This window comes from Lygodium microphyllum, chromosome 27 (genome assembly GCF_053477565.2).
Source record: "Lygodium microphyllum isolate KBCC chromosome 27, Lygodium_microphyllum_v1.1.10, whole genome shotgun sequence".
NCBI classification, from domain to species: Eukaryota; Viridiplantae; Streptophyta; class Polypodiopsida; order Schizaeales; family Lygodiaceae; genus Lygodium; species Lygodium microphyllum.
This window is the reverse complement of record NC_141161.1, coordinates 50,296,080-50,313,449: the sequence shown is the minus strand read 5'-3', so window position 1 is coordinate 50,313,449 and position 17,370 is coordinate 50,296,080. Positions and strand designations below refer to the sequence as shown.

At 39.8% G+C, this 17,370-nt stretch overlaps 1 protein-coding gene across 2 annotated transcripts; it reads right to left on the bottom strand.

Annotated features, from left to right (window-relative positions):
* Positions 1-715: 715 nt before the first annotated feature.
* LOC148012307 (uncharacterized) lies at positions 716-10,938 on the bottom strand. 2 transcript variants are annotated; one of them, XM_087669274.1, is made up of 4 exons: positions 9,289-10,938; positions 2,288-2,414; positions 2,120-2,193; positions 716-993 (listed from the first exon to the last, which is right to left on the bottom strand). In XM_087669274.1, exons 1-4 carry the CDS (start codon positions 9,404-9,406, stop codon positions 983-985), a joined length of 330 nt encoding a protein of 109 aa, XP_087525400.1. In that variant the 5' UTR covers positions 9,407-10,938; the 3' UTR covers positions 716-982. The 2 variants fall into 2 exon arrangements, with proteins under 2 accessions (XP_087525400.1, XP_087525401.1); XM_087669275.1 differs by lacking the exon at positions 9,289-10,938 and adding an exon at positions 4,436-6,089.
* Positions 10,939-17,370: the final 6,432 nt, after the last annotated feature.

Below are 17,370 nucleotides of genomic sequence, written 5' to 3'. Positions count from 1 at the left end.
ACTATTTGCTTCAAAATGTGCTCTTCTTTAGTGGACAAAACCCGAGAAGCGCGAGGTACCTACACGCGACCATCAGTACTCAACTTCGGCCAAAGCGCCTTCATCTTGCCTACCTCCTTCAAATCCATTCGTGTCCCTATAGTGTCTCTCTTTCCTATGATGTGGTCCCATAGAAAGCTGCCCACGTTCTTGAAAATATGTATGGGATAAAAAAGGGTGCACTCCTCCTTGGGATGAGACGTCATCTCCCTGGATAGAAAATTTGCCAGCCACACCCAATCTTTTTGTATATGGTATTCAATTAGCTTACGAGTACAATGCATGATTGATATTAACTTTTCTTAACGTTTGGCTGAAAATCCAAGATTGCCTGATCAATGATCTCAAATTGAAACTCGCCGAAGTGTCGTACGTGTTCTATAGACAATCGGCGTTTTTGTCGAATTGCCAGTTTGCATTGAGAGCAAGGACATGGGACACGCTGATTAAGATATGGCTCGCAATCTTGAACATCAAGACCTTCATCGTTTTTCATTTTTTCTACGTTACGTGGTGCGCAGTATGCTCACGTAGTGAATCCCGGAAGGTCCCCAAGAACGACAAGAAGCAAGAGACCAATTGGGTTCAATCTCCCCCCATGCCTTGTGTGAGCGCTTCACAAAGCATGTATTTTATTATTTCCATCTTCATGCTCAATAATAGCCCAATTTACAAAAATATGACAAGCTTTTAGCTTTTGAGTTTGCTTTCTACAAAAATAGGAAATAAAGCTAATGGACGGTGCCCATAGAGTCTGGCACGCCCAATCTCAATGTTCAAATAGAAATAACATATCCGTGCGCATAGGCGCATACAAAATAATAATCAATAATCAATGTCTCGATAGACATAACAAAATATAGGCGTGTCGCCTATCAAAATATAGTCCAAAGGTCGAATACTCGCTAGACTCCAATGCTTTCCTCCGCTACTGCTGCTATCTCTACACATCAACTGAAGCATTCACAATCGTTAGTAAAATAATACAATTAAACCGACAAAAGTGAATACCTAGCAGTCTTCAGCTACATAAATAAATCAACTGGTTAGAAATAAATCCTAACCTTCATTTATTACGAGTGCGCACTCTAAACTCATAAACGTTTATTAATTTAATATGCATTTTGCGGAATCACCCGCTATGGAATCACCCATGTACACACTAAATTAATGAAATGCCCGAAAAGGACAGGCGTCCCCATCAACTTCTCGCACAAAGAATCCTCTTTGTGTATGAGCCCCGGTCATCTAAGTTTACGGAATCCACCGTAAAACCTCACGGAATCCACCGTGGCACGGAATCCACCGTGGAATATGCCTCATGGCATCATACCCCCGGGGTGGGATAGCAATTGACCTCAATTGCTATTAGCTCAATGTGGGGCTAACAGAGTGGGGAAAGCATTTAAGTCTCTAGCATGCATCCATTGTGCTTCCTCTACAGGATGGTTCTTGAATTTTACTAGATATCTAGAATACCTTCGGCCAGTTCTAGTGGTCATGTAGTCAGTGTCTATGATGGCTTCTGGTTCAAGTATTTCAGTCTCTTCTTCTAATAAAGGTGGGTTTTCATAAACAGGGTGGACAGGTAATTGGCCTCTAAATGGTCTCAATAAACTAATGTGAAATGTATTATGAATTTTTCAATGAGATGGTAATTCTAACTTGAATGCATTATCATTAATCTTATGAATGATTCTAAATGGTCCATAGAATCTAGGAGCTAATTTGACAACTGGATGTCTATCTACACTTTGTAGTCTACGCTTTTCTATTCTCAGCCAAACATAATCATCAACTTTGAAATTCATGGCTTGTCTTTTCTTGTTAGCTTGTTTGGTATATGATTGTTGGGCTTTAGCAATCATATCCTTAACCTCATCAAAAATACTATTATGCATAGAAATATATTCCCAAGGTTTAGATGGAATAGACAAAGGCATTAGTAATCCATACTGTTTACCATGATGTCTCTTTATTCTTTGAAAAATCAAACATTCAGAAACGAAATTAGATACATCTGCATCCATATGCGGCCAATAAAAATCTTCAGTTAACATGCGTAATGTAGATATGATACCTCTATGACCTTGATATGGGGGACAATGAATTTCATTCAAAACAAAGGAGCATCTGAGGATGTGGCACCGCATCCTGCTCAACCACAAAAGGGAGTTTCATGCATGCTGATATATAATTCCCATAACATAGACATGCAATCTTAGTGGTTAAAAAAAACAATGAATACCGGTGATTTTTCTCGATCCCATTCTCCATACAAGCTGAGGTGTGACATTGCAATTCGACGTGCTCGAAAAATACACCCTCGACAACGATCACACATGCATTTAATTTTTCGTCGTAGCCATGCATCTCTTTTCATAAAACATAAATCCATCATTATATGACAATGAATCAACATGAATGAAATTATTTTGAACTAATTTATGCCAATCAGAATGAAATGTAATATCCTGGTAATATGTATCTTTCATAGCAATCAAAGAATCAAAAGATATGACAGAAATATTATGAATTGCAGGTCTTCTACTCAATGCATCAGCAACTACATTTTCTTTTCCAGGTTGGTATTGAATGATAGGATGAAAACTTTGAATGAAGGAAGCCCATTTGATATGACGGTCAGAAATTTGGGGTTGGCTAAGTAAATGTCTAATGCTTTGCTGGTCGGTCTTTATCATGAATTCTGAACCCATTAAGTAGTGTTTCCACTGTCTTAATGCTTGTACAACTGCTAATAGTTCTTTGTCATATGTGGAATATTTCAACTCAGAGGGTTTCAGCTTAGAACTAGAATATGCTATTGGATGATTGTGCATTAGTACGGCTCCTATTCCTAATCCGCTAGCACCGGTCACAACTAGAAAGAATGGTCTATTAAAGTCAGGCAACTGTAGAACAGGGGCATTGGTTAATGCACGTTTCAGTAAATCAAAGGATTTCTGCTGAGTTTCAGTCCATTGATAAACAATTCCTTTCTTGAGAAGTTTTGTTAATGGTAAAGCAAGTAATGAAAAATTACATACAAACTTCCTATAGAAACTAGCAAGACCAAGGAATGAGCGTAACTCATACACGTTTTTAGGAACAGGCCAATGCAATATTGCATCAATTTTCTTATGATCAACTTTAATTCCTTCTTTTGATACAATATGGCCTAAATACTCAATTTCTGTCTTAAAGAATTCACTCTTTTCAAGATTTGCAAACAATTGATTTTCTTTCAGTAATTGAAAAACTAATGATAAATGCTCATAATGCTCTTTTTCACTTTGACTAAACACCAAAATATCATCAAAGAAAACAATCACACAGTACTGATATTTCAAAAAGATACGGTTCATCATTCTACTAAAGGTGGCAGGTGCATTAGTCAATCCGAATGGCATGACTAAGAATTCGTAATGGCCAAACTGTGTTCTGAATGCAGTCTTAAATATGTCAGATTTATCTAGCCTTACCTGATGATATCCAGACTTAAGGTCAATTTTACTAAATATAGAAGATCCTTGCAGTTTGTCCATAAGGTCATCAACTCTAGGTATGGGATACCTATTCTTTACAGTGATCTTATTTAAAGCTCGGTAGTCAATACACATACGATAGGTATTATTCTTTTTCTTAACTAAGAGTATAGGTGCACCGAATGGAGAACTGCTAGGTCGAATTAAACCTCTATTTAGTAATTCTTCAACTTGACTCTGGATTTCTTTTTGCTCTATTTGATTGTGCCTATATGGTGCTTTGCAAGGTGGCTATGTGCCAGGTATTAAATCAATCTTATGGTCTTCTGGACGTGAAGGAGGTAAACCTGGTGGTAGGTCTTCTGCAAAACAGTCCTTAAAATATGCAAGAAATTCCTTATGCCTAGGGTGCATATGATTTTCCTTTGCTTGCAATTCATTCACCCAAATGAGATATGATTTAGTACTCTTGCGTAATGCACGTTTTGCTTGAGTATGCGAAAGCAGTGGAAAAATATTAGATGCATGCATACCATATAATGTAATAGATTTTCCTTGAAAATTAATATTCATTGTGTGTGTGGAATAATCTATATTTGGATTATGTTGGTGTCGCCAAGGCATTCCTAGAATAATGTCACTCGACTGTAATGGAACAACTAAGAAATTTCTTCTTTCAGTGTATGAACCAATTTGAATCTCTAAATCTTGTACTTCTTGTGTGCCATTGTACCTAGTGCCTAAAAATGCAGCTTTAATGCGATAATGCGTAGGTACAGTCTGTAATTTTAATTCCTTTACCAATTTTGCTGAAATAAAGTCATGAGTACTACCGTCATCATGCAAGATAGTCCTTTCCTTTCCATGCACCAAACATTTCATAGTCAATAATGAATGTGGAGTAGGCATACCTGGTAAAGTGTCGGAAGTAGTAGTAGTGTCATCCTCATCTTTAGTGAAGTCAGGCATATCCTCATGCTCGTCTTCATCCATGGCTCCAAGATAGTTGATATGTGCTGGTGGCTTCTTTGAATGACAATTTGCTGCGAGATGTCCAGGCTGGTGACATTTATAGCATACTATTGGTTTGGCTTTGGTTACATTATTTGCAATGGCTGGAAGTCTGGGTACATTTGGATTTGCTTATGGAATAGGCTTAGAATTTGGATTGACATTGGATGGTAATGCAGGTGGTTTAGCCCAATTCTTGCGAAAAGATGGTGATGAGAAACGACCTGGATTAAACCTTCTAAAATTGGAATTGAATTGTTTAGATCCATAATTACCATTGGCTTGGAATTGCTGTGGTCGTCTGTCTCTACCGCGTAACTTATCTTCAGTGTCGTGAGCTAGTGAGATGGCGTCTTCAAGGGTAGCAGGCTTGAACATGTTCACTTCAGCGTAGTAATGTCCAAGAAGTCCAGACATATACTTCCGCTTATGTGTCGTCTCTGGTACATCTTCAAGCATGCGTAGCTGTAGGAGTGCATTCCAAAAATGCTCTGTATACTGTGGAATAGGCTCACGATCCCGTTGTTGAAGTAGATCCCATTGCTTGATAGCCTTCTCATGAAATTGCGGTGGAAGGAAATTCTGCATGAACTTCTTCTTGAAATCTTCCCAAGTAGGAGGACATTCTATGCTCTTGCGTACTACAGTCCACCAAAGTGATGCTCTGTCTACCAAATGATTAGTAACACACTTGATTTTATCTTTTTCTAGATAGGTTTCCTCATGGAAATAGTCATCAAACTGGCTAATGAATGATAAAACAGTCTTTCCTTCTCGTATGCCATTGAAAGTGCGAAATTTGAAACTTCGTTTACTTATCTTTGATTCTTTGCGAATGGTTTGTGCTTCAAGAGTGGCGTCGATGGTACGTCGAATCAAATCTTCAGCTTGAGGTTCTTCTTTGTCGGTAGACGCTCTTTGTAATTTTGTCAATTGCGCTTACAATGCTTGCCTAGCCCTTCGTTCTTCTTCCAATTGCAGCATGATTAGATCCAGCTTTTGTTCCATGGTAGGCTCAGGTAGGTCGTCTTCAGCCATAGGATCATCCATATGTGGGGTCGTCATCCTGTAAAACTCAATAAACCTTTCTCACTCAAAATCAGGTTAGCGGGATGAGCGTAGCTCAAATTCGGGGTTACAAGGCTATGTATTTTTGGGTATTTCTTTCTCAATTTTCAGAAAATCTGCAATATTTCCGTTTTCGTTTGCTGAAAATACTTCAGCGAACCTGTAGATAGGTAGAATACTTTGCCACGAACAACTTTCCAGTTCAGAGTTTCTGCGCAGGAACAACCCTTCTAGGAGTTTTGAGCACTAGTCAGTTATGACTCCAGTTGACTAGTCTGACTTGCAGAGTTGCAGACTTAGCCGACTTGCAGAGTTGCAGACTTAGCCGACTTGCAGAGTTGCAGACTTGCAGAACTTAGGCCGACTTGATGAACTTGCAGGACTTGATTCCAGTCGACTTGCAGAACTTGACTTTGGAGGTGCAGGACCTGAAGTTTGTCAACTTGTGTGTCTTGTACAACTTGATGAAAGCTTAATGATTTAAGCTTAATAGCTTAAGCTATGGAAGGGGGGGTTAATAGGTAGCAACGGCGCGAATCGTGGGGGGGGAGGGCCGTTTTCTCCACGACGCGTGATTTTCGGAAGACCCTCTTACAGCTCGATGAGGATTTGTGGAATTTCCTTAAGCTTTTAAGCTTTATGACTAAGATTTTGAAGAAATTAGATATGAACTTCTTACTGTATATCCACGACTTGATGAAGGAGATGAATGTGTGGTCCTCCGCCTGCACAGCCTGGTCCTTCGCGATCTGAGAGTAGAAACAGGGGTTCTTGATCGCCAGAAGTCTGCATGTATCGACGGTTCGCGACGAGATTGACTGTAGAGCCCGATCGTTCCTGGAGCTCCGCCTTTGCTCGAGATGGGTAGCGATTGGAAGCTCTTGATCTCAGCTCCGCTCTGATACCACTGGTGCGCAGATGGGTCGCAGTATGCTCACGTAGTGAATCCTGGAAGGTCCCCAAGAACAATGAACTCTACCTTTTTGCACAAAAAACAATGTAAAAGCATGAACGACAAGAAGTAAGAGACCAATTGGGTTCAATCTCCCCCCATGCCTTGTGTGAGCGCTTCACAAAGCATGTATTTTATGTATATTTCCATCTTCATGCTCAATAATAGCCCAATTTACAAAAATATGACAAGCTTTTAGCTTTTGAGTTTGCTTTCTACAAAAATAGGAAATAAAGCTAATGGACAGTGCCCATAGAGTCTGGCACGCCCAATCTCAATGTCCAAATAGAAATAACATATCCGTGCGCATAGGCGCATACAAAATAATAATCAATAATCAATGTCTCGATAGACATAATAAAATATAGGCGTGTCGCCTATCAAAATATAGTCCAAAGGTCGAATACTCGCTAGACTCCAATGCTTTCCTCCGCCACTGCTGCTATCTCTACACATCAACTGAAGCATTCACAATCGTTAGTAAAATAATACAATTAAACCGACAAAAGTGAATACCTAGCAGTCTTCAGCTACATAAATAAATCAACTGGTTAGAAATAAATCCTAACCTTAATTTATTACGAGTGCGCACTCTAAACTCATAAACGTTTATTAATTTAATATGCATTTTGCGGAATCACCCGCTATGGAATCACCCATGTACACACTAAATTAATGAAACGCCCGAAAAGGACAGGCGTCCCCATCAACTTCTCGCACAAAGAATCCTCTTTGTGTATAAGCCCCGGTCATCTAAGTTTACGGAATCCACCGTAAAACCTCACGGAATCCACCGTGGCACGGAATCCACCGTGGAATATGCCTCCTGGCATCATTACGACAAACAATTTGTTTTTGTTATCATTCTTTTTTTCTTTTTTAAATTGTTTGATAAGGGATTTTTTCTCTTGTAACTCAACAAAATTAACGTATATAAAGTTTCAACCCACCCACCCACAAATTAATGTATGTCGAAGTATTTTTCATCTCCTGGTGTTGCACCGGACCTCACTGGACCTCGCCACCACTCTCTCTTTGTTTTTTATCCATTCATTATCTCCTCTCCTTCCATCTCTCTCTCTCTTTCTCTTTCTTTATTATAATGTATGTTTATTCCCTCTCTCTTGTTCCTTCTTCTTTTTTCTCTTCCCCCTCTCTCATTTTCTTTAACAAAACATATATATATCTCTCTCTACTACTACTACTACTACTACTACTACTACTACTACTACTACTACTACTACTACAACAACAACAACTGCAACTGCAACTGCAACTGCTATTGCGATTGCGACTGCGACTGCGACTGCGACTGCGACTGCGACTGCAACTGCGACTGCGACTGCGACTGCGACTGCGACTGCTACTGCGACTGCTACTGCTACTGCTACTGCTACTGCTACTGCTACTGCTACTGCTACTACTACAAACAAGAAAAGAAAAAAAAACTACTATTACTACCACTACTACAACAACAACAACAAATAAGAAAACTAGACAAAAATAAATAAAAAAACAAAAAAAACCATTACTTCTACAACAACAACAACAACAACAAACAAGAAAACCACCACTACTACTACAACCACGACTAGGACAACTACAACTATGACTACGACCACGACCATGACCATGACCACTAGTACCATTACCACTACCACTATAATAAACAAGAAAAGAAGAAAAAACAATAACAACTAGTACTACTACTACAATAACCATGACCACGACCATGACCGCGACTACCACTACCACTACCACTATAATAAACAAGAAAAGAAGAAAAAACAACAACAATAATAACTATCACTACTTCAACAACAACAAAAAACAAGAAAACTAAACAACAATAAACAAGAAAAGAAAAGAAAAAAACTACTACTACTACTACTACTACAAACAAGAAAACAACAACCTCTCCCTCCTTCTCTCTCTCCCTCCCTCTCCCTCTCCCTCTCCCTCTCCCTCTCCCTCTCTTTCTCTCTTTCCCTATTATGTTTAATGTTTTTTTTCTATTTTTCTCTCTCATTTCCTTTTCTCTCTTCCTTTCCCTGTCTCATTTCCTCTCCCTCCCTCTTTCTCTCTTTCTCTCTTTCCCTATTATGTTTAATGTTTTTTCTCTCTCCTCTCCCTCTCTCGTTTCCTTTTCTCTCTTCCTCTCCCTCTCCCATTTCCTCTTTCTCCCTCACCCTCACCCTCACCCTCTCTTTCTCTCTTTCTCTTTCCCTATTATGTTTAATGTTTTTTCTCTCTCCTCTCCCTCTCTCATTTCCTTTTCTCTCTTCCTCTCTCTCTCTCATTTCCTCCCTCTCCCTCTCTTTCTCCCTTTCCCTATTATCTTCAATGTTTTTCCCTATTATGTTTAATGTTTTTTCTCTCTTCCTCTCCCTCTCTCATTTCCTTTTCTCTCTTCTTCTCCCTCTCTCATTTCCTCTCCCTCCCTTTCCCTCTCCCTCTCTTTCTCTCTTTCCCTATTATGTTTAATATTTCCCTCTCTTCCTCTCTCTCCCTCTCCCTCTCCCTCTCCCTCTTCCTCTTCCTCTCCCTCTCCCTCTCGCATTTCCTCTTCCTCCCTCTCCCTCTCCCTCTCGCATTTCCTCTTCCTCCCTCTCCCTCTCCCTCTCTTTCTCTCTCATTTCCTCTCCCTCTCTCAATACACATGAATTTTAACAAAAACAAGTAAAAGAGAAAGAGAAAACAAAAAAACAAAGCAAGAATGAACAATGCACTCACCGTAAAGGCTCGAAGAAGGGTTTGGCGGCTCCTCTTCGCGACGGCGGCTCCTCTTCGCCCTCCATACACTTCCTCCTCTTCTTAGCGAACGACGGCAGCGGCAGTGAGAAGCTTTCATTCTCCCTCTTTCTCTCTTTCTCTCCCTCTCCCTCTCAAATGCAAGATGTTCGCTCTCCCTCTCGCTCTCTCTTTTGTGTATGCACAAAAAATAACGTGCTCGGGTTTCGGCCCACGTTTTTTTTGTGTGAGTACCGTCGCTATTTGCATCATTATTTGTGTCGCATTTGTGTCTGCGATGATAATAGCGACGTAAATAGCGACGCCACTATTTTGCGTCGGAAATCGTTATTGCTATATATAAGATTGCATGTAATCCCTCAACGATACCATACAGTGACCACGCTCATAGCACGAGAGATGTCATTCGTTTCACCACCCAACCTCACCTAGATGAGTGCTGGCTCCTCTCTCCCCTTTCTTCTGCCAGCCGTCCGCTTTAGGTGAGTCCTACTATTCTTAGACTCACTTACTCTCTAGGCTCCCCTTGATGTCGTTCGGGTGCCCAAGGCCCCTGGATGGTCATCCCACGCACCTGTGTCCCATAAGTTACATTTATTAATGTAACATTTCCTTCCCCTTAAGAATCGATTTTGTCCTTAAAAACGATACTTGGAAGGTCCAATTGTAAATTGGAAAACCTTTTTCCCATGTTGAGCTTTCTTCTGAACAATCTTTCCATTTGACCAAACATTCTTGATAAATAGTAATCCTTGTTCGTCTGTTACGAACATTTAATATTCTTTCTGGTTCATGTGGATTAGATTGGTCATTTAATAGCTCCTCAATGTTATCATTTAAGATTAGATTGTCCAAATCACCCAGCTTCTTCCTTAGCTTACTTACGTGAAAAACTGGATGTGTTTTACTACTAGTCGGTAGTTGGAGCTTGTAAGCATGTTCTCCCACCCTTTTAATTATTGTGAAATGACCACAATACCTGGGTGAAAGCTTTGGACATCGTCCCGTTTTCATGGTTTTGGTTTGTTCAGGTACCTTAAGATAGACCAATTCTCCTTCTTCAAAGGAAATGTCTCTTCGGTGAGGATCTGCATAAGCTCTAGCTCGATTTTGAGCTTTCTTAATATTTTCTTGAGCAAATTTTAACATACTATTCATATCCTCCAAAAAGTCATTGGCTGCCTGAACCTTTTCCTTATGCAGTCCTACTGCATGAGGAGCTCTGGGCTGAAACCCATACATTAGCATAAATGGACTATATCTAGTGGAAGAGTGCTTGGCACTATTATATGCAAACTCTGCCATCGGTAAATACTCTTCCCAATTAGTCTGCCTTTTACTTACATATGCCCTGAGCATATCTTCAAGGATTTGGTTAACCCTTTCAGTTTGCCCATCAGTTTGCAGGTGGTCCGCCATACTCATGCTAAGTTTAGTATCCAACTTCCTAAATAAAGCACGCCAAAATTGACTATCAAATTTTCTATCTCGATCAGAAACTATATTGCCAAAAGGCCATACAATCGGTATATGTTCTCTACGAACAATCTAGCCAATTCTGGTGTTTTAACATCAGTTAAAGTTGGAATAAACCTAGCCATTTTGGTTACCTATCCACAATCACCACGCAGAGTCGTGCCCCCCCTCTGTGTTTTGGGTAACACAATAATAAAGTCCATGGAGATACTCTCCCATTTTCCCAAAGGAATCTCTAATGGGTGGAGAAGTCCTCCCATTTTCAATCTTTCAGCTTTATTAACCTGGCATTTATTACATTTGACCACATAGTCAAGGACATCATTATTCATTCCAGGCCAATAGAATTGCCTTTTAATAAGACTATAAGTCTTATTAACTCCTGAATGTCCCGCACTAGGGGTATCATGACACTCAAAGAGTATTTGGCGCCTTATTTCTTCATCTTTCGGGACAAATACTCTACGCTTGTAGAGTAAATAACCATTATCAATGGTAAAATTCTTCCACCTGAATCTCATTTGAGCAACCCTTGATGCTCCATTTCCTTGATGAACATCCTCAGATATTCCTTCCTCTATGGAGGTTCTTCCATTTGGATCCCCATTATTTATTGCTTCCCATATGTTAGAATATGCTTGATCAACCTGGCATTTCCCTTTCAAAGATTCAAGTAAATTGGAAGTGAACAGAGTGAAACTCAATTCATTTATGATGGGCATTCTGTTGAGTGCATCAGCCACTATATTGTACTTCCACTTTCTATACCTTATTTCGTAGTCGAACTCTTGAAGGAGTTCAGCCCATCTGGCTTTACGCCCTTGTAGATCTGGTTGGTCATTAAGCCACTTAATGCTTTCATGATCCGACAAGATCAAAAGTTTGGCACCATACAGATAGTACCTCCATTTCTTCATTGCATGTACTATTGCATACAACTCCCTCTCATAAACTGAATAATTCCGTTTTGCACGGTCTAATTTTTTGCTTTCAAAAGTAAGTGGTCGACCTTCTTGTAATAAGACTGCACCTATCGCTTTATCACTGGCATCGACTTCAACCACAAATGGTTTATTGGGATCCACAATTAATAGTACTCGAGCTGTAGCAATAGCTACCTTAAGTTTTTGAAAACTTTCATTTTGGTCTGTTCCCCAATTAAAGCTCTTCCCTTTCCCTTTAGGTTGGTCTGTCATTGGAACAGCTATTTTGGCATAATCTCGAATGAATCTATGATAAAATCCAAATAAACCTAGGAAAATCTGCAGCTCTTCTAGGTTCCTTGGAGATGGGCATTCAATAATTGCCCTTACTTTTTCTGAATCCATCTTGATTCCCTCTTTCGAGATAATATGCCCCAAATATTTGACCTCTTGTGCGAAGAATTCACATTTAGTTTTCTTCGCATAAAGGGAATGTGTTCTTAACAATTGGAATACTAATCGTGTTCTCTATTTTTGAGTCAAGTCTCTTGGTCTCTGTCATGTGAGTGTCTACATGAATCTAGTCTATGTCTATGAGCCACCATATCTGCCATTCTCTAGATCCCGTGTTTTCACAAGGGTAACACTATAGCAAATGGCTCCAATGATTACCAACAATTATCAAATGAAATCTTCACAAACTCAATGTGAGCATGGACACCAAGCTTGACAAGTTGATAGCTTTGTTTACCATGTTTAGTGATAATTTACTTCCATAGCTTCCCTCACCATTCCAAATATAGTTCCAACTAAACCTACCTTTCCCAAACCAATAAATCAACATTGTGGACCAAACATCAAGATAGGTGAGACATCTAGAGTGAAATACACTTATCAAAACCTAAAATGCAAGCTAGGTATAAAGCATGACCCCAATTTAACCCAAGAAAAAATGACTAGCATGAAGGGCTTCAATTTGACCCTAGGCATAATGAAAATTACCATAGATGTGACCCATTTTACAAGTCCTTTTACCCATAGCCCTCAAGTATGCCTAGAAGAGTTAAACACAACCCTCAACCCATTTATGAAGATAAGCATGATGAGAGGAGTTAATATCTTCATCAAGCTAATATGGAGAACCACTCTTATGGACATCCATTAGTCCAGTTTTAGTTACTCATATCCAAGAAACACATAAAATGAACAAGAAAATATGACGAAAGTCATGATCAAAGAAACCATAGTTGTACCTTAGATTTGATGAGAATGATTTACAATAGTGAAATGTAGCAGACCCATGTGAATAGAAAGGCCAGAATTTGAAGAAGATCCCTCATGAAGCATAATACCAAGTAGAAGCTGCTCAATCCATTAAAAGTGTCATTTTGACCAAGTTAGGCTGATTAATTTCACTACAAAATTTTAATACAACAAGCTATCCCACTATCTTGTAACTATAATAATCCCACTGTTTTGAAGGATTCTTGATGCCTTCGAAAGGATGGTTGGATGCACTTAGAGGTAGGTATTACAATCTTTATTTATAGCCTCCCAACAATAAATGTCACAAAAGCCAAATACCCCTCTAGGGTCAAACCGGTAGCCATTTCAAAAAAACATCATATCCATAAGTACCCGCTACAAAACGTCATCAAATGAAAACATGTCATGTGCTTCCATAGATTGGTATATATCCTCATTGAACTCCTTAACATATGCTTTGTCAATTTCATCATTTACTTGGTCTTTGGCATGATTCAAGTTAGAAAGTAGATAGGTGTCTTGATCATCTTCAAAGGATTTGTGTAACTCTCCAGCTTGGACTTCATTATCCACTTCCTCTTCCTTTTCTTCAAATTTCTCTTCTACAATGCCGTCTTCATCTTCATCTTCATCTTGTAGTAGATTTGGAAATGGATCATGTGGGTGTAGCATAGGGTCAATTGTAGGTTGAAGTTCCTACATTTTGTTGCCCAAACCTTTTATCACAGCAAGTAGCTCATCAAACCTACTATCCATTGACTTATTTAGTAAGTGTATTCTCTGAAGAATCCCAACATTCGTGCTATTTATTTCCTTGGATAATTTTTGGTAATCATTAGATGCTGGAGACACAAGCACTCCTCCAACCACTTGATGACTATTTTTAGCACTTAATTCACTCATGCCTTCATCATCATCATGACATGGAGCATGGTATGCATGCTGCTTAAAAGAACTAGCATGACTACATGATTGGTCATATTCACTAGCATAATGCTGCCCATGTCCAAGTGCCCATTCCAAGATTATGTCCATAAGCACTAGCATAATGTTACTCATGTCCATGATCGTGATCATATACATGTTGATGCCCATAGTGTGCATGTTGGCCCCCAAGAGAGTAAGCATGATCATCATAAGCATGTTGCTATTCAACAGAATTTACACCACTATCATATGCATGTTGCTGGGCATACCAATGCTCGTTGTACCCATGATCATAGTACAACTTCGGATCATAGTGATACTATTGTCCTACATGCCTCATAATCTTCATGATATACTTGGTAACGATCAAAATCTGTTTTGCTACCGTTGCACAAGACTTAGAGGCTCCATGTCTATAGACCATTCACGGTTATGTAAATGTACAACCACACTGTATTTCAACAACTGATTGAATTAATTGAATTGATCATCCAGCAGCAACTAAACTGGTTGAATTGATTCAACTGATCATGCACTGTATTCCAGTGACTGATGGATGCACTGTACTCTAGCACTGATTGAGTTGATTTAGCTGATCATGAATTTCTGGTCAGATATGTAGTTTTTGGTCAGCTCACTATTTAGAGCCCACTTTTTTTTGTTTGATAGGTAGTATGTTGCCGAAGTAATTTTTTTAAAAAGTTGATTGAGAACTTCTTGGAGACACTACTGATGGATCAGTCATTAAAATTGTTGCATTAACTGCATTGGCAACAGCTTCCCTCTTCCCTAGTTTCAGCAAATACCCTACTCAAATTTCAGCAGGATGCTCATAGGCCAATAAAGCAGTACAGTCCTGTAGAACATTCTCATAAAGGCCTGCTTCATTAAACTGTGCAAGCTATGCTTTTCAACCTTCACTAGCTCCTAATAACCTGCCTCAGTGCTCTCTGTCTATCCAATGCGTAGCACTCTATTCTGAGATTGCAGATCTTGTCATACAGGACAATATGAGAAATTCACTGAAGACTAGCAAAACCATCCAGACTGCTATGCATGCACCATCTCTTGTAGAGCTATTATCAAAGCCAGTTGGTGTTCCTGCATCTGTCTTAGTTTGGTTGCCCCCACATGTCACAAGACATTGTCCTTTGGTCTAGATTTCAGAGAGCAACATCATTCCTACAGTGGTTTTGCTACCCTGCTCTGAGTGAATAGCACCAGACAGTTGGTTCTCTTCCAAACTGCGGGACCAGTTGTTAATCTATTATGAGGAAGATCCAGTTGTAAAAAGGAACCTGCAATTTTCCAAAGCAGCTAGGGGAATACTCCCTTCCAGATTCATCTTTTGCAGGTATCCAAAATAATAAGATCTCCAATCCTTCCAATATCAGAAGGGATCTAACCATGCATAGGATTGTTTTCCAACCTCAAGACAGACAAGTTGCTTGAATTTCCAACTTCTAGAGGTATCTCACCAGTCAAACTGTTAAAGTGTTACAACTAAGATGAATCCAGTGAGCGAAAGAGACACTTTCAGGCTCAGATGGAATTGTGCTTGTTAGCAAGAAAGTTATCTGGCTAGAGAGACCATTGAAAGAAATGTTGATTTGTTGCAGGTAGATTTTTGCTCAAGCCTAAGGAGGGCAATGATGGTTAGCCTCCAAGGACCAGGGGGATGAAGCCAGAAAGGAAGTTGGTGCTCAGTGAGAGGCATTGTAAAACAGAGAGATTGGCCAACTGTTCAGGAATTGACCCTTGAGATATATTTCAGACAACCACAATGATCAAAGATTGGTGTGGGTATTGTACCAGTAAAGTGGTTTCCTGTGACAGATCCAACATGTGCCAACTTGCTAATGTGCCTAACCTTGAAGGACAAGGACCAGATAATCCATTATTGCTGACATTGAGCATTCAGAAAGATTGCAAAGAAGATACCACTTATGCAAGCACGCCTGTGAAAGAGTTATTGGACAAGAACAGAGTCCTGAGGTGAGTAAACTTGCTTAAGTTTCCCCAAGCCATGGTGCCTTCGAGCTCATAGTTTTGAAGTAGTAGCCTGTTGACAGTGTTCTCTTCATCACAAATCACCAGTCTTGATGTTCTGACATTCAAAAGGAACCTTCTGTTGGAAGACCAATACTGACTGCAAAGGCAAAGAACTTCTATCTGAGGCAAATAGCTTTTGTCTGATTACTCTCTCTCTCCACTTTTGTCTGATTCTGTTGGAAAACCAATACTGATTGCAAAGGCAAAGAACTTCTGTCTCAGGCAAAGAACTTCTGTCTGATTGTTCTCTCTCTCTTATGCAAGCACGCCTGTGAAAGAGTTATTGGACAAGAACAGAGTCCTGAGGTAAGTAAACTTGCTTAAGTTTCCCCAAGCCATGGTGCCTTCGAGCTCATAGTTTTGAAGTAGTAGCCTGTTGACAGTGTTCTCTTCATCACAAATCACTAGTCTTGATGTTCTGAAATTCAAAAGGAACCTTCTGTTGGAAGACCAATACTGACTGCAAAGGCAAAGAACTTCTATCTGAGGCAAATAACTTTTGTCTGATTACTCTCTCTCTCCACTTTTGTCTGATTCTGTTGGAAAACCAATACTGATTGCAAAGGCAAAGAACTTCTGTCTGATTGCTCTCTCTCTCTCTCTCTCTCTCTCTCACAGAGGAGGGGGGAGAAGAAGCAGGAGGCCTTAGAATCTGTCTCTGCACCAGGCTGGGACTTTAGTGCTCCAATTCTCTGTCAAGCATGAGTAGGAACTTGATTGTGGTGGTGGTTATGTGAAACTATTAAGTGGCACACTCGATCAATCAAATTTTGGTGGGGACACTCCTTACAACGTCATGTTTGAACCTGACTGCTTCTGCCTACCATAGGCCATTTCCAAGTGCTGCAAATTATGCAGAATCCTTCTACTTCTTCCAAGGGTCTCCATGTCAAAGAGCAAGAGATTTCCAATCTCTTGGATCTTTTTTCACAAGAGAAGAGGAAAGATGAACGGCGTAGTTTATTGACAGATATATTGCCTTTCTTTTTGCTGATTCCCAAGGCCAAATTCATGGCAGCAGATCTGCAGAGTGGTATATTCCATACCTAGGGTTTAGCTGGAAGCTATGCAATCTGTTGCTTCTGCTATTGAAGTTGTTGCTGCTTCCTACAAATCATGAAGAAGAGGTTGTTCCTGAGTCCTATAGATCCGTGTATTCTCTCTGATCACAAGAAGGCATTCTTCTCTCCGCCATCTCTGAAACAGGATCCGAGCATTAGAGCTTGATAGGCTTCCCTTAATGGAGGATTTAGAAGACATTTGCTGTCACATTTGCTGCTGGAATGGGCTTGCAGAGCCAGGCCAACTGTGGAACACCCTATTGCTGTCCACGAATAGCATAATCTCATGAATAGTGGTCAATATGCTTTCCAAAATGCCATACATGATATAGAATGCTTGGAAATGAAGCATCAAAGCC